Raw genomic sequence first — 18,414 nt, 5'->3', positions numbered from 1 at the left:
ACAATCATTATATCTAATAAGGAACTCATTACAAGTGTTTTGAGATTTTAAGGTTGGGAAGCAATAATTTTTTTGACAGATTTGACATCAGAAAAGATGAACGGTGTCATATCAATTCAATTCCTTTAATTTTTCAGATTCGGAGAAAATTGTTTAAAATCATGAGTCACATCTATTTTCATCTTCAAATTTTGATTTTGATCCGAATTCGAGCAAAATCTCGGACTCCATTTCGGATTTCGACTTGTTAATAAGTGATATCTGTATTTTATATAACAATAGTGAACTTTATTATTTTGATTTTGAAAAATCTTCAAAGATTTTGTATGGATGCTTTTCTTGATAACCTTCCACTCCCGGATATGTACTCAAATCTCATTTCAATATCGAAGTCAATCTGGGAGATCTTCGTTGGAAGGCTCAGGGTTCTTCAACCTGAAGAATTAAATCAATGGATATCAGATTCATATAATTATCTTACTAACTTATCTCAAAATCGATCATCAGAGAATTATAGGAAGCTATGCATTGGTATGCTATCATTATATCACTTTTTTCTCTCTGATGTTTCTCCGTTAGAACCTCTAATTAACGCGTTATACTCCACAAACGAAGTTATATCAATGCAACTAGCTGCATATTGTATAGCAAGCATAGCTTCGGAACTACCACCTACTAACGATAATTTTGCCAGAAAACATATCGAAATTGCGCTTTCAAAAATAAAATTAGAGCGAAATAACTATCAAGATAATTTATTTGGCCTATTCTTACTTAGAGAACTGGGAGAAATGATACCATTGCCGTTTTTAATTCATAGTCCAAATGTTCCTGAACAGATTTGGCCATTTCTGATCAATACATCATTCGAAATTCGCATGGCCGCAAGTCAAGTACTCGAACGATATCTTACAATCCTTGTTAAATACCAAGGATACAGATTGAAAGAGATTTTTGATGCAATTTTTCAAAATGCACTGATGCATTTACATAAGAATCCTGATAACTGTCCTCAAGGCGCACTAACTGTACTACTCTTAATATTAAAACAAAAAGGAGAATTTTATGAACACAAAGCCAACATAATTTTTGATGCTGTGTTTCCTTTCGCACAAGGAAAAGAGCCAAGGGAACCAGCCATCTCGGTTTTGGGTCAACTTGCCGCAATAAATCCGGTTTTATTCAGAGATGATTCGAAATTTATATTATTACTTGAAATCATCAAAAACCATAAAGAGGGGACATTTCTGAACTGTATCGAAGCTCTGACCAATCTAATTAACAATGTTCCAGAAAAATTTGGAGTTTTAGGTCAATCTGTTTTCCTAATTCTAAGAGGATCATTGCAATATAACAAAGACTTGATAGCTGCACCATTGATGGACGTATTATTAGCTATTGCAAAAAAGACAAATATTCTACAAAATCAAAATTTCAATTTATGGGAAATTATTGAGAAATTCATATTTACCAAGACATTCCTACAACATTTCCCTGTTTTTCTTGAGACAATTCCTAATTTTTGGGTTGATTATTCTTTTAGAATCGTAGATGCAACAGTAGATCTATTCCAAAACACGAAAAAGTCACACGTATCCAAATCCAATGCTTTTAATCTCATCTGTTTGTTCCCAACTGTTTTATCAAGTCATCAAAAATTATTAATTAGTTCTTTAAGGGATTATTTACTCTCAAAATCGGAAGAAGATATTCTACTTGCTCCAAAGGCTGTCCTCCACATCCTCCTAGAGACAGATAATTACGAATTACATCAAATTTTGCATCAAGTCATTGATATAGCCACAGGACATGATTCCGTGAATGTTAGAGTATCATGTTTAAATGCATTCCGTGAGAACCAGTACCATTTGCTCGCCAATCCCGTGTTTTTAGATTTTTTTTCGAATTTATCACACGATGACTCTCCTTTAGTTCGATCTGCGTGTTTCAGGATACTCAAGAAGCTCAGAGAATACGATCCATTCGGTGTGGATCTCATTCTCAGGCGTTCAATGCTTGAATCTTTGTATTCTCTCCAATGTTCAACGAATTTGATCATGCAAGAGAAGAACAGTTGTGTCCTTCCAAACCTTGTATCAGCATCTCCCATGCTAATGCACATTTTTTCCAGTACTTATATCCCAATAATTTTAGATCTTCTTACACAAAGGTTTTCCTATCAGCACAGCGAATTTAACAACCCATTGTTCCCTGAAGTTCGCACTCAACTTGCTCTTTCCCTTGTCCAAACACTTGATGAAGTGATTACAAATGATTTTTCAGTTGTCAAACGGTTTTTGAAACAAATTTTAGAAGTTTTCACAGCAATTTTAGGGGAATGGGGCGACAAACGACTTAAACACCAAGTCCTTGCAACTCTTTTGGTTTTGTTTACTAAAGATGAACCAAGGAACTTACTAGGAATATATCCAAAACTTTTACCAATGGTTTTTCATTTGATTGCAACATGTAATTCACGAGGATTAAGAGTTAGAGGCCTAAAATTCCTTGGTTTATGTGGTGCAGTATCTCCACGACTGATGAAATATGATACTACACAGACAAACAACACTGAAAACCATTTGCCAGACTTGTTTTTAGTAGGAAATTCCATTTCTTACAATGATTATTTTGTTGAATTCGTTTGGAATCAATTACATATGATTTTAAACGACAAAAGTCTTTCTACGTTAAGAATGAAAGTCTTAACAGCTGCAACTATTTGTTTGGACTGTAATTCAACGAAATCCGCTGAATTCTTTGGAGAATTAGTTCCTTTGATTGAATTAGAAATACAAAATTCAATTGATGACAATGCGAATGAAGCACTTTTATTGTTGCAAAGATTGATATTCATTGCAGGACAGCGTATTATACCTTTTGTTGATGAAATAATGGTTACTATTCATAAAGTTTGGCGTCCTAGTTTAGTTTCAAATCTTTTATTAGTTATAGCAAGTTTAGTTGATAATTTACATTCAGATTTTAATCCTTTTGCAGCAAGTTTAGTTACTAATCTCTTGGATATCATTTCATCAAGTGTTTTATCTATCCAATCAACAGCTGTTAAATGTATTCCGTTGATGGCAACAATATGTGCGAGTTTTCCACATTTAAGCCAAGTTTTAGCACCAAGAATTTGCGAAATCGCAAGAAGTGATGCACCGTTAGATGTCAAAGTTGTTTCTTTAGATTCATTGCGGTATTTAGTACAAAACTCTAATAATATTACTAATTCAGCAGCAATGATATTAAGAACATCATTGGCTTTCGCATCAAAACAAGAAGCTCCTCTTCAAGATTTGGGTTTCCAAGTCATGTATTCGCTTATTCTAAAGCTTGGTGGAAAATTCAATTTGTATACACATAGAACTGTTGATAAACTGATAAATAGCGGCTACGTTCCAAAGGAATTCGTAATTTTAAATGGTGCAATTATGTCTGGAAATGATGTCAAATTTTCTGACTTCACTTTTATAAATACAGAGCCATTATTGCATTATTTAAGAGATTTTCCATCGAAAATCACCAACAACCAGAAGAACATCCTTGAACATTTCGATCACCAGATAATGACAACTCCAAAACATTATCAAAATTGGTTGGCAGGATTTATTCAAGTTGTTATCCAAGAAAGTCCAAGTGTTTCTATAAATGCATGCACAAGTTTAAGCATGACACATACACCACTAGGAAATGCTTTGTTCTTCCCTGCATTCCTTAGTTGTTGGATATCAATGGGAAGTGATTTACAAGCAGCAATTTCTCTGAAGTTATCAATGATGTTGACGAAACAAGGTTTGCCACCGGATGTAACTCAAACATTGGCCCAATTGTTGGAGTACATGGACAGAGCGGAGAAGCCAATCTTGATTTCGGAGTCAACATTAACTAATTTCTATACAAACGCTCATTGTTTGGCATTGGCATTACACAATGAACAAGAAAGAGTGTTTAAAGAAATTGGCGGTGTTTCAGGAGGTTTGTATGACAATGCCGTTCATTTGTATATACAATTAAGTCGTCCTGAAGCAGCAAAATCACTTCTAAAGAGTCCTAATGAAGATCACATGTGGTTATTGAAATTGGAACAATGGGGTTCTGCTTACGAATATTATTCTGAAAGATTGGATTTAGATAGAAAAGATGAAGAAGCTTTTAAAGGTTTTATTACTTCTGCATGCAAATTAAGGAGATACCAAATTGTTCGTGAAAAAGAGAAAGATTATATGAGTTTCCATATATCGTTTAGAGCAACAATTGCGGAATATTTCGCGGAATCATTTATTTTTTCAAATGATTTCAACAAAGTTTTGTTTTATACAAAAGAATGTTCTGCGGATTCTGTTGTTGGTCGTGTATTAAGAGCAATTGCTCTTTATATGCTGCAAAAGAATGATGAAACACAATCAGTTATTGATGCAACATTTTCTCTGATTTCTGCTCAATCATCTGCATTGTTTGGAAGAAGATATGAAACAGTTTATCCGACATTATTAAATTGCCAAGTTTTGTATGAACTCCAGGATTTAGTTAAATTAGGAAGAGATTTAGTCAACGACCATTTAAGAAGAAAACAATGGTCGGATAGACTAAAAAGTGTTGACTACACATCAGCTGCTTGGTGGTATTTGATATTAGTTAGAAGAAGTGCAAATCCTAATGATTATGATTCATTTATCAAATTTGTTGATTTGATTTTGCATGAAAGGAAATTTGACGTTTTTGAAGAAACATTTAAAGTTTTGTTTCCTAACTTTAATGAATTAAGTTCTCCTCCTTTAGTCACTTTATTAAAGTGTAAATATAACTGGGCAATGGGAAACAACAAAACAGCTTTGGAGATTGTTTTCAGATTGACAATGAACACGTTAAAAGCAAGCCACCACGATTTCCCATTCATTCTTTCTCATTACGTTGATTGGACATTATCTTTCAACGAAAGATCAAAAGAATCATTAAGTGACATGACCAAAAAATTGTCAAGTTTGCTTGGAAAATACTCAGAAAATCAATTCGTTTGGCAAAAATGGGCTGTTGTTAATTACCATAATTTCAACTTGAATCCAAAGAACTATGATTTCGCATTCGAAGCTATTAAAGGTTACGTGAATTGTTTGACAAAATACCAAGCTCAAAATCAAGGAAATTTCGCTGAAATAATTCAATTGTTGTCGCTTTTCTTTGCAACAGCCGATAACCAAAAAATCTTTAATCAAACTAGTCAGCTGATTAATAGAATTGCGAAATCTTCTTTCATTGATTGTTTGCCACAGTTGATTGCTCAATTATCCCATCCAATTAGCAATGCCGTTGATTTTGTTGTTGAAATTTTGAAATCAATTGCGAAACAAAATTTCCAACCATTGTTATTCCCTCTTTTAGTTGTTTCCAACAGTAAAGACAAGAAGAGGTCAATAGCAGCCAATGCAGTATTGGATGAGATAGCAAAAGAGCATCCGAAACTGATGGTTCAAGGCCAGAAAATACAAAGTGGTTTGTTGAAAGTTGCAATTTCAATTTTTGAAAAATTTACAACTTTAGTTTACAAATACTTTGATTTCAAGGGCGAAGGAAACTACGAAATGAGCGAACAAGTGCTAAACGAAATCAAAATATTGGTAGATACACCTCAAAGCCAATTCGACAATTTGTTTAAGCACCAAAACTTCCAAATGATCAATGATTTGCTCAGCCAACAAGAAGATCCTGATGAAATTCTCAGATGTATAATGTTTAACAATGACACGTTCCTTGACAGATTAAATGACATTGCTATCAGCGATGTCAGTACTGAGCTTGAATCCCTTTTAGATACAGAAGTTGCTGTTCCTGGTTCTCCTGATGTAAGAATACATCATTTCCTTCCGAAATTGTCAGTCATGGGAAGTAAAAAACGACCGAGAAGAGTGACAATTGTAGGAAATAACTCACAGAACTATAAATTCTTGTTGAAAGGAAACGAAGACCTGAGATTAGATCAAAGAGTTATGCAGTTCTTTAGATTAATCAACGCTCAAATTCGAAGAGATATTTCATTGTCAATTGATAATGTTTCTGTCAGATGTTATTCAATTGTTCCTTTGAGTACAGAAGTCGGTTTGATACAATGGGTTGATGGTTGTGATACATTCTATAACTTAGTTGCTGAATACAGGATTTCTCACAACTTAAAACCAAATCATGAACAAGATATTTTGTTCAATTTGTCAGTAGATGATGCAAATAAACTGACACCAATGCAAAGACTCGAAGTCCACAAAGAAATCAGACAAATCGTGGACGGAGGAGACTTGAGAAAAGTCTTCTGGCTGAAAAGTCCAAGCAGCGAAGCATGGCTCGAAAGGACATCGAAATACGCGAGATCGACAGCTTTGATGTCAATTGTTGGATATATTTTGGGATTGGGAGATAGACATCCTTCCAATTTCATGATAGATAGAAACAGCGGTGATGTAATTCACATAGATTTTGGAGATTCCTTCGATGTTGCACGAAACAGAGTTTTGTTCTCTGAAATGATTCCTTTCAGATTGACAAGAATGGTTTCGTCAGCTTTCGGTTTGTGCGGAATAGAAGGAGAGTTTTATCCTGTTTCTGTAAGAGTTATGATGCTGATAAGAGAGAACTGCAACTCTTTGATATCTGTACTTGAGATTTTCGTGCAGGAACCAATAGAAGAAGGAGAAGCAAAGCTTCATGCTCCTGATGTAATGAAAAGAATAAGAAGCAAAATTAGAGGAAATGATTTCGAAGAAAATGTTGTATTGCCTGTAGAAAAACAAGTAGGAAGATTAATTAATGAGGCTTTGGATGAATATAACCTTGCAAAACTCTACAGCGGATGGAAACCTTTATGGTGAAAAATTATTTATTTTGTTTATTTATTATTGTATTATTTTAATTGTGAAATGCGCGTTTAATTTATTTCATTTCACACCATACTAAATGTTTTGTTTATTTCATATTAAATTTCATGAATTTTCATTTTATTTCTCTCAACAACAACTACAGTTTCCATACAATCACTTATCAAATCCTGTAATAGCAGAATCAGTGGCCTTCCATTTAATTTATGCTTTAGTAATAAAAATTCTATCACCTTTTCATGAATGTGGCTTTGATTTCATTCAATATAAATGCACTTATTATACACTGATTCATATAGATTCATATTATAATATATATCATTAAAGTGATCAATCCTTTATATTCAAAGTAAATGGTTGTGGACGCATAATTTAGTAAACATATGCCATAGTGTTTAAGAAAAGATACATCAAATAAACAAAATACGAGAATTTACAAATCAAATGCAATGATTTTTTTAAAAAAATATTAAAAAAGGAGTATTAATTAGTATAAGAATAAATCATGACCAATTATTTATTTGCCCTTTGTCTGGTTAGCAACGGCGTTGATAGCGGCAGGGATCTTCTCCTGATCACCGAGGTAGCGGTGGGAAACTGGGCGGAGGTTCTCATCGAGTTCGTAAACAAGTGGAACAGCTGTTGGGATGTTGAGAGCAACGATCTCATCCTCGGACATGTTGTCAAGATACTTGACGAGGGCACGGAGGGAGTTGCCGTGAGCAGCGATGATGACCTTCTTGCCAGACTTGATGGCTGGGACGATTTGGTCGAACCAGAATGGAAGAACACGCTCGATTGTTGTCTTGAGGGACTCATGAAGTGGAAGGCAAGCTGGGTCGAGATCCTTGTAGCGTGGATCGTTGCCTGGGTAGTATGGAGAATCCTTCTCAAGTGGTGGTGGTGGGATAGCGAAAGCACGGCGCCATTCTGTGACTTTCTCGATACCGTACTTCTTAGCTGTATCAGCCTTGTTGAGGCCCTGGAGAGCACCGTAGTGGCGCTCGTTAAGACGCCATGAGCGGATGACTGGGATGTGCATTAAGTTCATGCCATCGAGTGTGATCCAAAGTGTGCGGATAGCACGCTTAAGGACGGATGTGAAAGCGATATCGAATGTGAATCCTTCAGCCTTAAGGACTTCACCAGCAGACTTAGCCTCTTCACGGCCCTTAGCAGAAAGGTCGCAGTCGTACCAGCCTGTGAACTTGTTCTCAAGGTTCCATTCGGACTCACCGTGGCGGAGGAGGACGATAGTGTACTTAGCAGCCATCGTAGAAAATGCTATATCTGGCCACTTTTCGACTTTTTCAAATTATAATTGAGATCATTCATAGAATATTTTTTTTCAAATCAATTCACATTTAATATACATTATTAAAGAATTAAAAATTTGTAATTTTTTTGAATTAGTGTAGATAAGAAGTCGATCGTTTCTGAAAATGCGACCACCCATGATTCAACTCATCGAAGATTCAAAAAATGTACAAACTATGGACATCCATTTTTTATTAATATTAAAATCGATAGTTGTAAAGAATTTTCAATAATTTATCCGAAACAATGTTCGCACATTGTCGGAATTAATAAACATAGAATCATTCAAATCATGAGATGAACTTGCTTTGTTAACTTCAAGATCTTGGTTTTGATTACTTTTATCTCTCAAAAGCAAAGAATAAAATTTGAAAATCTCAATTCTAGTACTTTATGCATACATATCTAATTGTCAGCTTGGAATATAATAAGAATACAACTTGAGTCATAGACTCAATCTCGATTTAATAAAATTTCTAACACCTATATATAATTTTAAATTTGATACATAACTTTTGATATAACTTTATCAAACAATAATCAAAACAACAGATACCCTTTGGGGAATGAGTATTCAAGTAAGTGATGTATTTAAGAATAAATTTGACTAAAAGCAGAATTCTGATGCATAAATGAGGAAACATAATTACATTACTTAAGGTAAAAGCATTTCTGAGACTATACGAGTGTGAAACGCATGATCTTTTAGTTAGGGTACTATTTTATTTAGTAAAAGATGGTTTACATGTCAGAAACAAAATCGTCAAATTTTTGAGATTCTAATCTTTCTCCCATTAAAGGCGATTCTTCATTTTTTATGCACAAAATTGAGTTCACATAGTAAATTCTTATACATATTCAGGCTTCTCAAGAATGATTCAAAAGATGAATTTGAAGATTATCTACAATTAAACCCCAAGAACAGATTGTACATTATTAAATTCCCAAAATACGTAGAAGATTTTTTGCATACCATTAAATATCCAGAGGAAACCGAATACGAAGGAATGTATCTTATATTTCCTTTCAATTTCTTAGCATTCACTAAAGGAATTGAACTTCCTGAAGATGAATTTGATTTCATAGCACGTCGTGCAATATGCGCAGTATTTCGTTATCAAGACCTTTGCGATTATACATACACCGAAGCCTACGCTTCATCCCTTGGAATTGTTCTCGAAAAGTTAATCTTGAAATTGCTGATGCAACCAGAATTTAATACACCAGAACCAGTCATTTCATTTTTAACAAAATTTTCCAAAAAAATTCAATTCACGGATGATATCAATTCTTATGTCAGGATTTTCCATGCGGATCCAAGGCTTCCACCAGTAGTCTATAATTACCGTGACTTGGAAAAGGATAATCCTGTAAAAAATTTTTAGAAACTCTAAAAAGATCTTCTTATTAGTCATTACATTCCGAAGTAAACCATGTATTCCATTTTTACATTATTATTTGAAGGCTCTCTCAAGAATGCTAAATATATTATAACAAATGAGTTAGCTTACTAACAACTCAATATATTAATAACTAATTTCTAAATATTTCAACAACATTTATTGATTATTTTACTATTGAATTAATTGAAGAATCAATATTCTATTGATGCCGCATTAATGAAAGACTAAAATAAATGAGTACAGTTAATATAACGTGCTTTCATATGAAGGAATGCTTATGGTATGAGTTAATAAAATATGAATATTATCTTTTAAGCTAGATCATAAAAATAAGCCAACTAACAACATATCTATCAGTTGTATCTGTTGCAACATCTTGATGTCAGCATTCAAGACTAAAACGAAAATATCGAACCCAAAAAGTAAACAAATTAAAAAAACAAATACTACCACTATATTAGATTTTTAATTGAACCCTAAATTGCATGATATTGCCCTCAAGGCAAGCATTCATTATCATGTAAAGTGATTGAGAATAAACACAATGTTATGAAAATTACACACAAAATTTTCAATCCCTCTCAAAGTCAAAAGATAGAATTAACCTCCACTAAATAATACAAATTTAAAATTCTAAATTGAATTTTTCTGCATATTTTACAAACAACAAAATTTTTATGTTTATTTAATGAATTAATGAAAATTGATACATTAAATATCTCATAAGCACTTTTACATCGACTTTTTGAATTGGATTGAAATAAACTTTTATGATTTAAATAATTAAATAATTAGTTATATGTGGGCGACCTTTTCATATCAAAATTTATTTTAACTTTTGAATGATCGGTTTTTAAACTCGAATTTGAAAAATTGGCAATTGATGTTTATGCGTATTTAAGCAGTATTTTTGAAGAGATTGCTTCAATCACGAAAAAACGAATTTTTGTAAATTTTGTTCGTTTTTAGGTTTGTTAACATGTCTTTCCCGGAAAATGATTTCACATATGCAATCTATTTCCTATTCTATATCCATTTTACTATTTATTTTCATGAAATATTCACTTTTTTCCCCTAAAAAAACACGTTTTTGTCGGGTTTACATCGCCTAATTTGAGAGGAAAAAAGAATTATTTGAATAGAGCTGTGATAACAATGGGTTGTGTTCAATCATCGCCCAGGGTTGTACAGAAGAAAGACAGGCCTCAAAGAAATGGACAGACTTTCCCTCAGAATCGTCCAGGAATGCGAGATCACAGCACAGAAAAACTTACTAAAAAACAATTTTTCCATGCAGTAACAAATGGTATTCGTTTAATTGCAAACCCGCCTGAGCTTGTTCCTCAGGTGTGCGTTGGTGATACAGCATTTCCAATTGTCAGTGCCGTTTTCAAGCTCGAAGAACCAGACATAGCAGACATACGCTTGCCTATTATTTCATGCTCGTTAAAAGGAAATGGTCAATTAGCCTGCATTTCATGTATAGACTTTCTTTCTCAACAAAATTTTCAAGCATTCGAAACTACAATGTTATTCAAAAATTTATCGCATGTACTTGCTGGAGGGCAAGGAACGTTCGCTCAAACATTCTGTATAGGTTTCAGCCGAAATGATATGAGAAATTACAAAAGTTCATTTGAGGCTATGGGACTTTTCATCGAAAGCGGTGATTTTCCCACCAATCTATCGCATTACTCAATTATAGTTTTAAACACAAGTTACGAGCTTAAACCAGAAGAAGCAGACAAGTTATATAAATACGTTGTTGACGACGGTAACGGTTTGATAGTATTCTATAATCCAATACAAGAATCAATCAGTATCAACGATTTCTTGCTCAAATTCGGTATCAGATTTACAAATCTAATTAACGGTGATGACGGAGAATCCATTGAAATCGGACAAAATTATGAAATGGCAAAAGAACATACATTTTCAGAAATGAGCAAAAAATACATCACAACATTACAGTCAGATGACATTGGCCAGTACATTCTGGATGATTTGGTCACAAATCTTCGAATTTACGTCCTCGCAGGTGGAGACGAAAATACTCCACAACTTACAGAACTCCTTGAGACTTCTTGGAACTACTTAAAGCGTACAAATTACATAAAAGATAACAAATTATTCCAAATAGTCCAACAATCCATCGTAGCCATGCTAATTTTAGACATCTTACAGAAACTTCCTCTCGAGTTGATGCGTCCGGTCGAAGGATATGAAATTTTCCCCGGCCCAACCGGAGATGTCGAATTAAAAGATTTCGAGTTGGACATGGTCATCAACACACAAGAGTGGACGTCGACTGGACTTTGGCTTCCAGCCGGAGTTATCGCGGAAATCGACATAGACGACGCTCCAATGAACTCATTTATTCAAATTGGCTGCCATACGGAGAAAAACTTAACAAGGCCGCTTCCATGGGACCGCTGGCCATCAACAATTATTACAGAAGCCATTGTTTCTAACAAAACAAAGGTCGGTTCGCCGTTCGGAGGATTAGTTTATCTGATGATCGACGATGACAAGGACATTGTTGACTACAACGTTCACGTTAAGCTTAAAGGTTTCGCACAAGCACCGCACTACGTAATCGGAACAGATATGTGGCAGAAAACAAAAGATATCGATATACCATGGTGCGAAATCGAGACAAAGAACGCGATAGTTACAATGCCAACCAAAGCGGCCAGAGAGTTCGACATAGAACCGTTCGCTACCTCTCTAGAGAGGTTAGTTGGAGATGTCGAATCTTATTTAGCGGTAGATTACAAATATAAATTCAGAATTGTATTTGATATCATGATGGAGCCAGGTAAGCATTCAGTTGCATACCCAATCGTATTTAGCACAGAAGATATTGATAAATTAATTAATGGAGTCAAGCAGCCAAACCGTATATTGTTCGAACTCCTCATTGGCATTGCCATCTCCCTTTTACAGACTGTTAGTATTGATGAAAATACTAAGATTGCGATTTCAAATGTCGCAGCTTCAGCAGCGTTGACAAATGAATATAAAGACTTCACGCCAATGATGCTGGAGGACATTGAATTGCCTCAGCTCTTCCACGAGCTTTGGGAAATTCACACTAAAGTTGACAAGACGATATTGCCTCGAGTCATTGCCAGCTTTAGAGATCCAAATGTTCAGACTACAGATATACCTGAAGATATGTGGATATCATTCGTCAGGAATCTGTCGAACATTGGAGGTGCTGATTTCTCTGCTTTGTTGAGTCGTACTAGACCAATCCCACTCTCTGTTATTAATTCTCTTCACAATATGCCAGCTTATCAGATATAGTGAAATAAAATATTATTAATTTTTCTTGGATTTTATGAAAAAATTAATCTCTTTTTTTTATTTTTCCATTTAAATTTTATACAGCAGACATTTAATTAGATTACTTGGTTGGTTTATGCTTTATTCTATATCAAAAAAATAGAATCTTATTCTATATCAAAAAGAACTTTCAACGTTTGAATATCTACGCTATCCTAAAGACGCATACAACATTGTAAAAAATTGAAATTATTGATATCTAAGCTCAAAAACCTATAACAAATATGATTTAAATTTGTTTGATCTTCTTTTCAGTACATTTGACTTTCTGCAGATTCATAAGGTTTTTATTAAGGTTTTCTATATCTAGTTTAAAGGTTTATATGGATTTCAGCATAATGAAATTTAATCTTGTTTCCAAAACAACATATTATTCTTCCATATGCTTGAAAAAGAAGATCATAGAAAATTAGATTAAGTTACCTTAGCAACATAGGATTCTAAACAAATCCTGATAGCGATAAATGATCATTTATTTTTATTTTGGAATTTTGAATGACTCTGAAGTTAAAGCATGAATATACTGCACATGATGGAAGTGTAACGCAAATTAAATATAGTAAAGACTATAAGCATATTATTTCATCTGGTGAGGATGGTGTGATTCAAATATGGAAAATTGATAATAATGAATTTGTGGCTTCTATGAAAGGACACATGGGATCCGTTAACTCTTTCGTAACTAATAACTCTGACTCCCAAATGATAAGCGGAGGCACTGATCGCTCCTTAGTTTGGTGGGATGTCGAAAGACAAGCCGATATCAGACGTTTAAAATGCCATGATGGTGCTATTAACTCAGTTTGTCTCAGCAAAAATTTAGGAATTGTATTTTCAGGTTCAACAGATTCAACTGTCCAAGCATGGGATAACAGAATTAGCAGTAATTCGCCTATGAGTGTCTTTTCAGATGCTAAAGATGCTATAACTTCCGTTTCAACTAGTAGATATGAAATTTTCACTGCATCGCTCGATGGAAAGCTAAGAATGTATGACGTTCGAAATAACAAACTTATTATGGATGATATAGGTTCACCTATTATGCATATAGAACTTAGCTGGGATAATCATGCAGTTTTAGTTGCAGATAGCTCATCCAGAATAAAATTACAAACCACTAACACAGGAGACGCATACCAGATGTACGAAGGTGCCATCATTGAAAATTGCCCAATTAAATGCCATTTTGCTTCCTCAATTTATAAGATAATCTCAGGATCGAAAACAGGCGAAGGTTTCATATGGGATACAAAAGAAGGAAAGCTTGATGATAAAATTAAGTTTGGTGAAGGCCCAATAATTGATGTAGCCGCCAATGAACCATTCACAGCCATATCTCTAGGTTCAACAAATGGTCATATAGGTATCTTTGAAAAAGAAGATTAACTAAACAAGATATGCAACTTCTCAAAGAGAAATTCAAATCGAAAATTTCTTTAGTATAGGTTTTCTGAACAGATATGAAGGAAATCCTTCAAATGTGTTTAATGATACATGATTCTACGTTTAATTTTATTCAATAAATTAATTGTTTGTATTTTCATTAAAATATTTTAATTATTTTTTAATCAATTATATTCTATATTCTTTATTCTGTTTTTGTTTTTGCAGCATCGTTCAATCCAGTGATGTCGCAAAAGATAATAACAATAAGGATGACAAATACAATTGGAACAACAAAAACTAGGTATGGTGGTGCTCTTCCATCAATCTTAGCATCATAAAATGGCTTCTTGATCAAGTTAAGCCAGCCAGTTCCAGGTCCATTTCCTTTTATTTTATCTGAATTTACATCAACAAGCCAATCATAGAAAATTTCTGATTCATTATATGTCCAAAATAGTTTTTCGAAGCCTGAGTAGATGACAAATGTTGGTTTGCCAGGAACTGGATGAATATCGGTATATCTGCAAAACCAAGAGCCACCGTAACAATCTTCTCTAGCAACAATGAACATATTTGATGCTTGTACAGCCTGTTCGCGAGCTGAATCGGGGATTTCATCTTGAGATGAATTTGTAACGACTGTGAAGACACGGATTGCTCTGTTGTTAGAGTATCTAAGTACGTAACCATCGAAGTATCTAAGGAATCGTATTGTCTTAAGAGCAATGAAATGATTAATTCTGTCAGCAAGCCATTGGCCTTTGTAATCAAATGTGACGTTTTTAGATCCAGAATAGCATGTAAGACGTGGTTTACTGCCTGATGGGCCGTCCATTATAATGAAACTTGATGATGAATTTCTTTCTGGCAAAACCGATTGTTTTGCGACTCCAATAGACACATCATCATTAGGATCAATAGTAAAAACGAATGTTGTTGATCTGTTTGCTTTAGCAACAATATCATCGAGTTCATTTTCGTTGGCAGGTAATAACGGGAAATTTAATTGTTTTGTAACAAATGAAACTAAGTCAGCTAAGTTCCTAGGGCCCTCATATTTAAATAACGAATTGTCTGTATTTTGGTCTATCCAATATAATCTTGGAAAATTCTCTCCAGAAAGTGTTTGACATAATTTTCTGTTTGATTCGCATTCTATATCAGCAAAGATAACTCTGTTTTCAAATGCTGTGTTGTTGGAAAGTTCATCCCATATTGGAGCCAATTCTTTACAATGTGGACACCAAGATGCCCAAGCTTTCAAGAAAACAGGTATATGACCTTCGTTATGAACAATAGATGTATAATTTTCTGATGTTAGTTTATGAGATAAAGAAAATGTTGTTTGGAAAAGGATCGAAATCATTTTTTAAAGAAACAAAAAGTGACAATACCTAAAATTTTCATCAATTTTGAATCAAATTCCGATCATTTGGATGAATAGATTTGAAAATTAAGATTATGAGTTGATACATATTCGTATACTGGGCTGAAAAGCTTATTAATTTGATATCACTTCACTTTGAAATGGGTGAAGCATATTGCTTTGTAACTTATGTTCCTGTTCCACAAATTGAACAAGTAAAGGAAGCCTTATGTGCAGCAGGAGCTGGACGTATTGGTAACTATGATTGCTGTATGTGGCAAACACTAGGTACAGGCCAATTTCGCCCACTTGAAGGATCTAACCCATTCATTGGTAAACAAAACATTGTAGAACATGTTGAAGAAATCAAGCTTGAAATGGTTGTTACTAGAGACAAAATTCAAGATGTTGTTGCTGCTTTAAAGAAATCGCACCCTTACGAAACTCCAGCTTACCAATATTGGCTCTGCCACATTAAATAAGCACTATTATTTTTCATAAAAAAGAGAAATTAAATCTATCATTAATAAATCTTAGTTAGAATTCATGATATAAAGCTACCTCAGATCTTTTTCCACAGCTTTTTGAGAGACAAAACTTTGGCTTAATGAATTTGGAGAAAAAAAATTGAAATAAAAAATTTAAAAAGGATAACTTTCAATTATTTTTATAAATGTATGATCTATAGCTGATAAAAATCCGGCATGTCTCAGTTGGAGCTAATAAAGATAATTATGTGTCTAAAGTTTAACTTGATGCAGTAAATTCAGATCAGTTTTGGAGCAAATAAAGAAGCAAAGGATAACTAATAAAAGGCTGTCATTGATATAGCCTCAGTCTGGTTGAAGAAATTGATATCAAGTTAAAAAATGAAAGTAGTATATGAGTGCGGGTTTTGTGACTTTTTTTGTTACATCTATATATAGACGATGCATTAAAATATAATTTATAAACACATTAAAAAAATTAACATTAATTTTAAAATAATTTATTTTTTTATCTTTTATAAAAGAAGCTATATATAGATGATGTCAGATATTCCGCGATTAATTAAACATTGTTTAAATCCTGAATGGGTTAAACTTCAATTTAAAAATGAAGATTGTGAATTATTAAATGAATATGAAAGCCAAAATAAGCTAATGAGGTATAAATATAATGATAAAGAATATTTAATTTCATGGAATCAATGGAGTCATAATCAAAGACCTCATAAACGAGAAGAAGAAATTGAAAATAATGAAATGGAAATCATTGATGACATTAAAGAGGATGGAATTCCTAAATTTTGTAGAAAAACCTTTAGAACTAAGTTAGGAGCATATAAACGTAGAGTATTAAATCCTGAATACATAAACATTTATTTAAAAAGGAAGACTGTGAATTATTAAACGTTAATGAATATGAAAATGCTAAATCAAAATTGAAATATAAATATATTGGAAGTGATGAAAGGTGTAAAGATAAAGATAAAGTTTATTCAGTTTCATATAATAACTGGCACACGTTAGGGATAAGAAAACATTTAGGAGATTATGGTAAAAGTTCTGAATTCTTTAAATCTAGTATGTACGAGAGAGTAAAAGAAATTAGAAATAATTATTTTCATGAATAAAAAATAAACTTTAAAAATTCATGTCTTACATTTTTGAATAATTTATTTTTTTAATTTGTATGAAAATGAGTGGATCAAGATTCGTAACCGTCAATCAATTAATGGATGCTCTTTCACCAATTCTTGAAAATGTTAAACAAGTAGATGTTTATTTCGATGATTATGTAGAAAGTTTATATTATAAAGGTAAGTTTAATATTAAACCTATTGCTTTTGCATTTGATAATAAATTAATTGAAAATGCAAAAATTTGGGAATTAATTCCAGATATTGAATATATAACAAATATTAATGATAAATGGTTTAAACGAATTCCAACCACAAAAGTTCTTTGTAAATTAATGATCAAAACTGAGGAAAAAGAATTTAACGGGTTTAAATATCATCCAAATAAAGTTTCAGAACTAGAAAATGAAAAACTTCAGAAAAAATTAAATGATAAACTTTCAAATGATCGTATTGAAAAAATAAATAAACTAGCAGAAGTTGCATTTAATAATGAAATATTTGATGAATATAACCTTGAACTCAGTGATGGCTTTAAGGACCCGGGCTCAACGAGTCATGATTTATGAAATCAATAATTTGATTTATTCGCTCTTCAATAATTTCTATTCTTTTTGTTAAATCATCAATTTTCATTAATGAGGTGATTCTTGATTGAGGAATAGATTTCAAACTAACCACTCCTTTTATTTTTGAAATTTTGAATCCATCAACTTTAAACATTTTATTCAATTTACATGTTGTCAATTCTTCAAATAATTTTTTATTATTAGCATAATAGTCATTAAATTCTTCAACAGATGAAAAAATTTTATTTCAGTAATTGGTTTAACAACGTTTATTTTTTGTTGAACATTTTCACTTTCATTTATTTCTTCCTCCTCTGTTTCATTTATTTTTAAAATCGGTTTCATTTATCATTAAATAAAAATTAGAATATAAGTGATGAAATATATTTTTTAATTAATATTAAATCAGAAATGGCGGCAGGATTCTTTAAAAAATTATGGGATGGAATTAAGAAAGCTGCAGGTTGGGTTTATAAAAAGGTTATTAAACCTGTTGCAAACTTTTTGGCACCAGTAGCGAAAACGGCAGGAACTA

At 32.9% G+C, this 18,414-nt stretch overlaps 7 protein-coding genes across 7 annotated transcripts; 5 read left to right on the top strand and 2 right to left on the bottom strand.

Moving 5' to 3' along the window:
• Positions 1 to 326: 326 nt before the first annotated feature.
• TVAGG3_0166610 (ataxia telangiectasia mutated (ATM) -related family) lies at positions 327 to 6,993 on the top strand (the record flags this gene model as incomplete). Its single annotated transcript, XM_001325281.1, has 1 exon — positions 327 to 6,863. One exon carries the CDS (start codon positions 327 to 329, stop codon positions 6,861 to 6,863), a length of 6,537 nt encoding a protein of 2,178 aa, XP_001325316.1.
• A 356-nt stretch (positions 6,994 to 7,349) lies between these two features.
• TVAGG3_0166600 (regulation of pentose-phosphate shunt) lies at positions 7,350 to 8,173 on the bottom strand (the record flags this gene model as incomplete). The annotated part of the gene is made up of 1 exon (XM_001325280.2): positions 7,387 to 8,142. One exon carries the CDS (start codon positions 8,140 to 8,142, stop codon positions 7,387 to 7,389), a length of 756 nt encoding a protein of 251 aa, XP_001325315.1.
• Positions 8,174 to 8,957: 784 nt separating this feature from the next.
• TVAGG3_0166590 (uncharacterized protein) lies at positions 8,958 to 9,752 on the top strand (the record flags this gene model as incomplete). Its single annotated transcript, XM_001325279.2, has 1 exon — positions 9,194 to 9,571. The coding sequence occupies one exon, from the start codon at positions 9,194 to 9,196 to the stop codon at positions 9,569 to 9,571; it is 378 nt and encodes a 125-aa protein (XP_001325314.1).
• Positions 9,753 to 10,736: 984 nt separating this feature from the next.
• On the top strand, positions 10,737 to 12,934 carry TVAGG3_0166580 (peptidase M60-like family; the record flags this gene model as incomplete). Its single annotated transcript, XM_001325278.1, has 1 exon — positions 10,745 to 12,898. The coding sequence occupies one exon, from the start codon at positions 10,745 to 10,747 to the stop codon at positions 12,896 to 12,898; it is 2,154 nt and encodes a 717-aa protein (XP_001325313.1).
• A 498-nt stretch (positions 12,935 to 13,432) lies between these two features.
• Positions 13,433 to 14,323, top strand: TVAGG3_0166570 (RNA splicing; the record flags this gene model as incomplete). The annotated part of the gene is made up of 1 exon (XM_001325277.1): positions 13,433 to 14,323. The coding sequence occupies one exon, from the start codon at positions 13,433 to 13,435 to the stop codon at positions 14,321 to 14,323; it is 891 nt and encodes a 296-aa protein (XP_001325312.1).
• Positions 14,324 to 14,525: 202 nt separating this feature from the next.
• On the bottom strand, positions 14,526 to 15,689 carry TVAGG3_0166560 (cell redox homeostasis; the record flags this gene model as incomplete). The annotated part of the gene is made up of 1 exon (XM_001325276.1): positions 14,526 to 15,689. One exon carries the CDS (start codon positions 15,687 to 15,689, stop codon positions 14,526 to 14,528), a length of 1,164 nt encoding a protein of 387 aa, XP_001325311.1.
• Positions 15,690 to 15,839: 150 nt separating this feature from the next.
• TVAGG3_0166550 (protein of unknown function, DUF1653) lies at positions 15,840 to 16,639 on the top strand (the record flags this gene model as incomplete). Its single annotated transcript, XM_001325275.1, has 1 exon — positions 15,851 to 16,171. The coding sequence occupies one exon, from the start codon at positions 15,851 to 15,853 to the stop codon at positions 16,169 to 16,171; it is 321 nt and encodes a 106-aa protein (XP_001325310.1).
• Positions 16,640 to 18,414: the final 1,775 nt, after the last annotated feature.

This window comes from Trichomonas vaginalis, chromosome IV (assembly GCF_026262505.1).
Source record: "Trichomonas vaginalis G3 chromosome IV, whole genome shotgun sequence".
Lineage (NCBI taxonomy): Eukaryota > Parabasalia > Trichomonadida > Trichomonadidae > Trichomonas > Trichomonas vaginalis.
The sequence above is the reverse complement of the archived record's forward strand: the minus strand, read 5'-3'. Positions and strand labels throughout refer to the sequence as shown.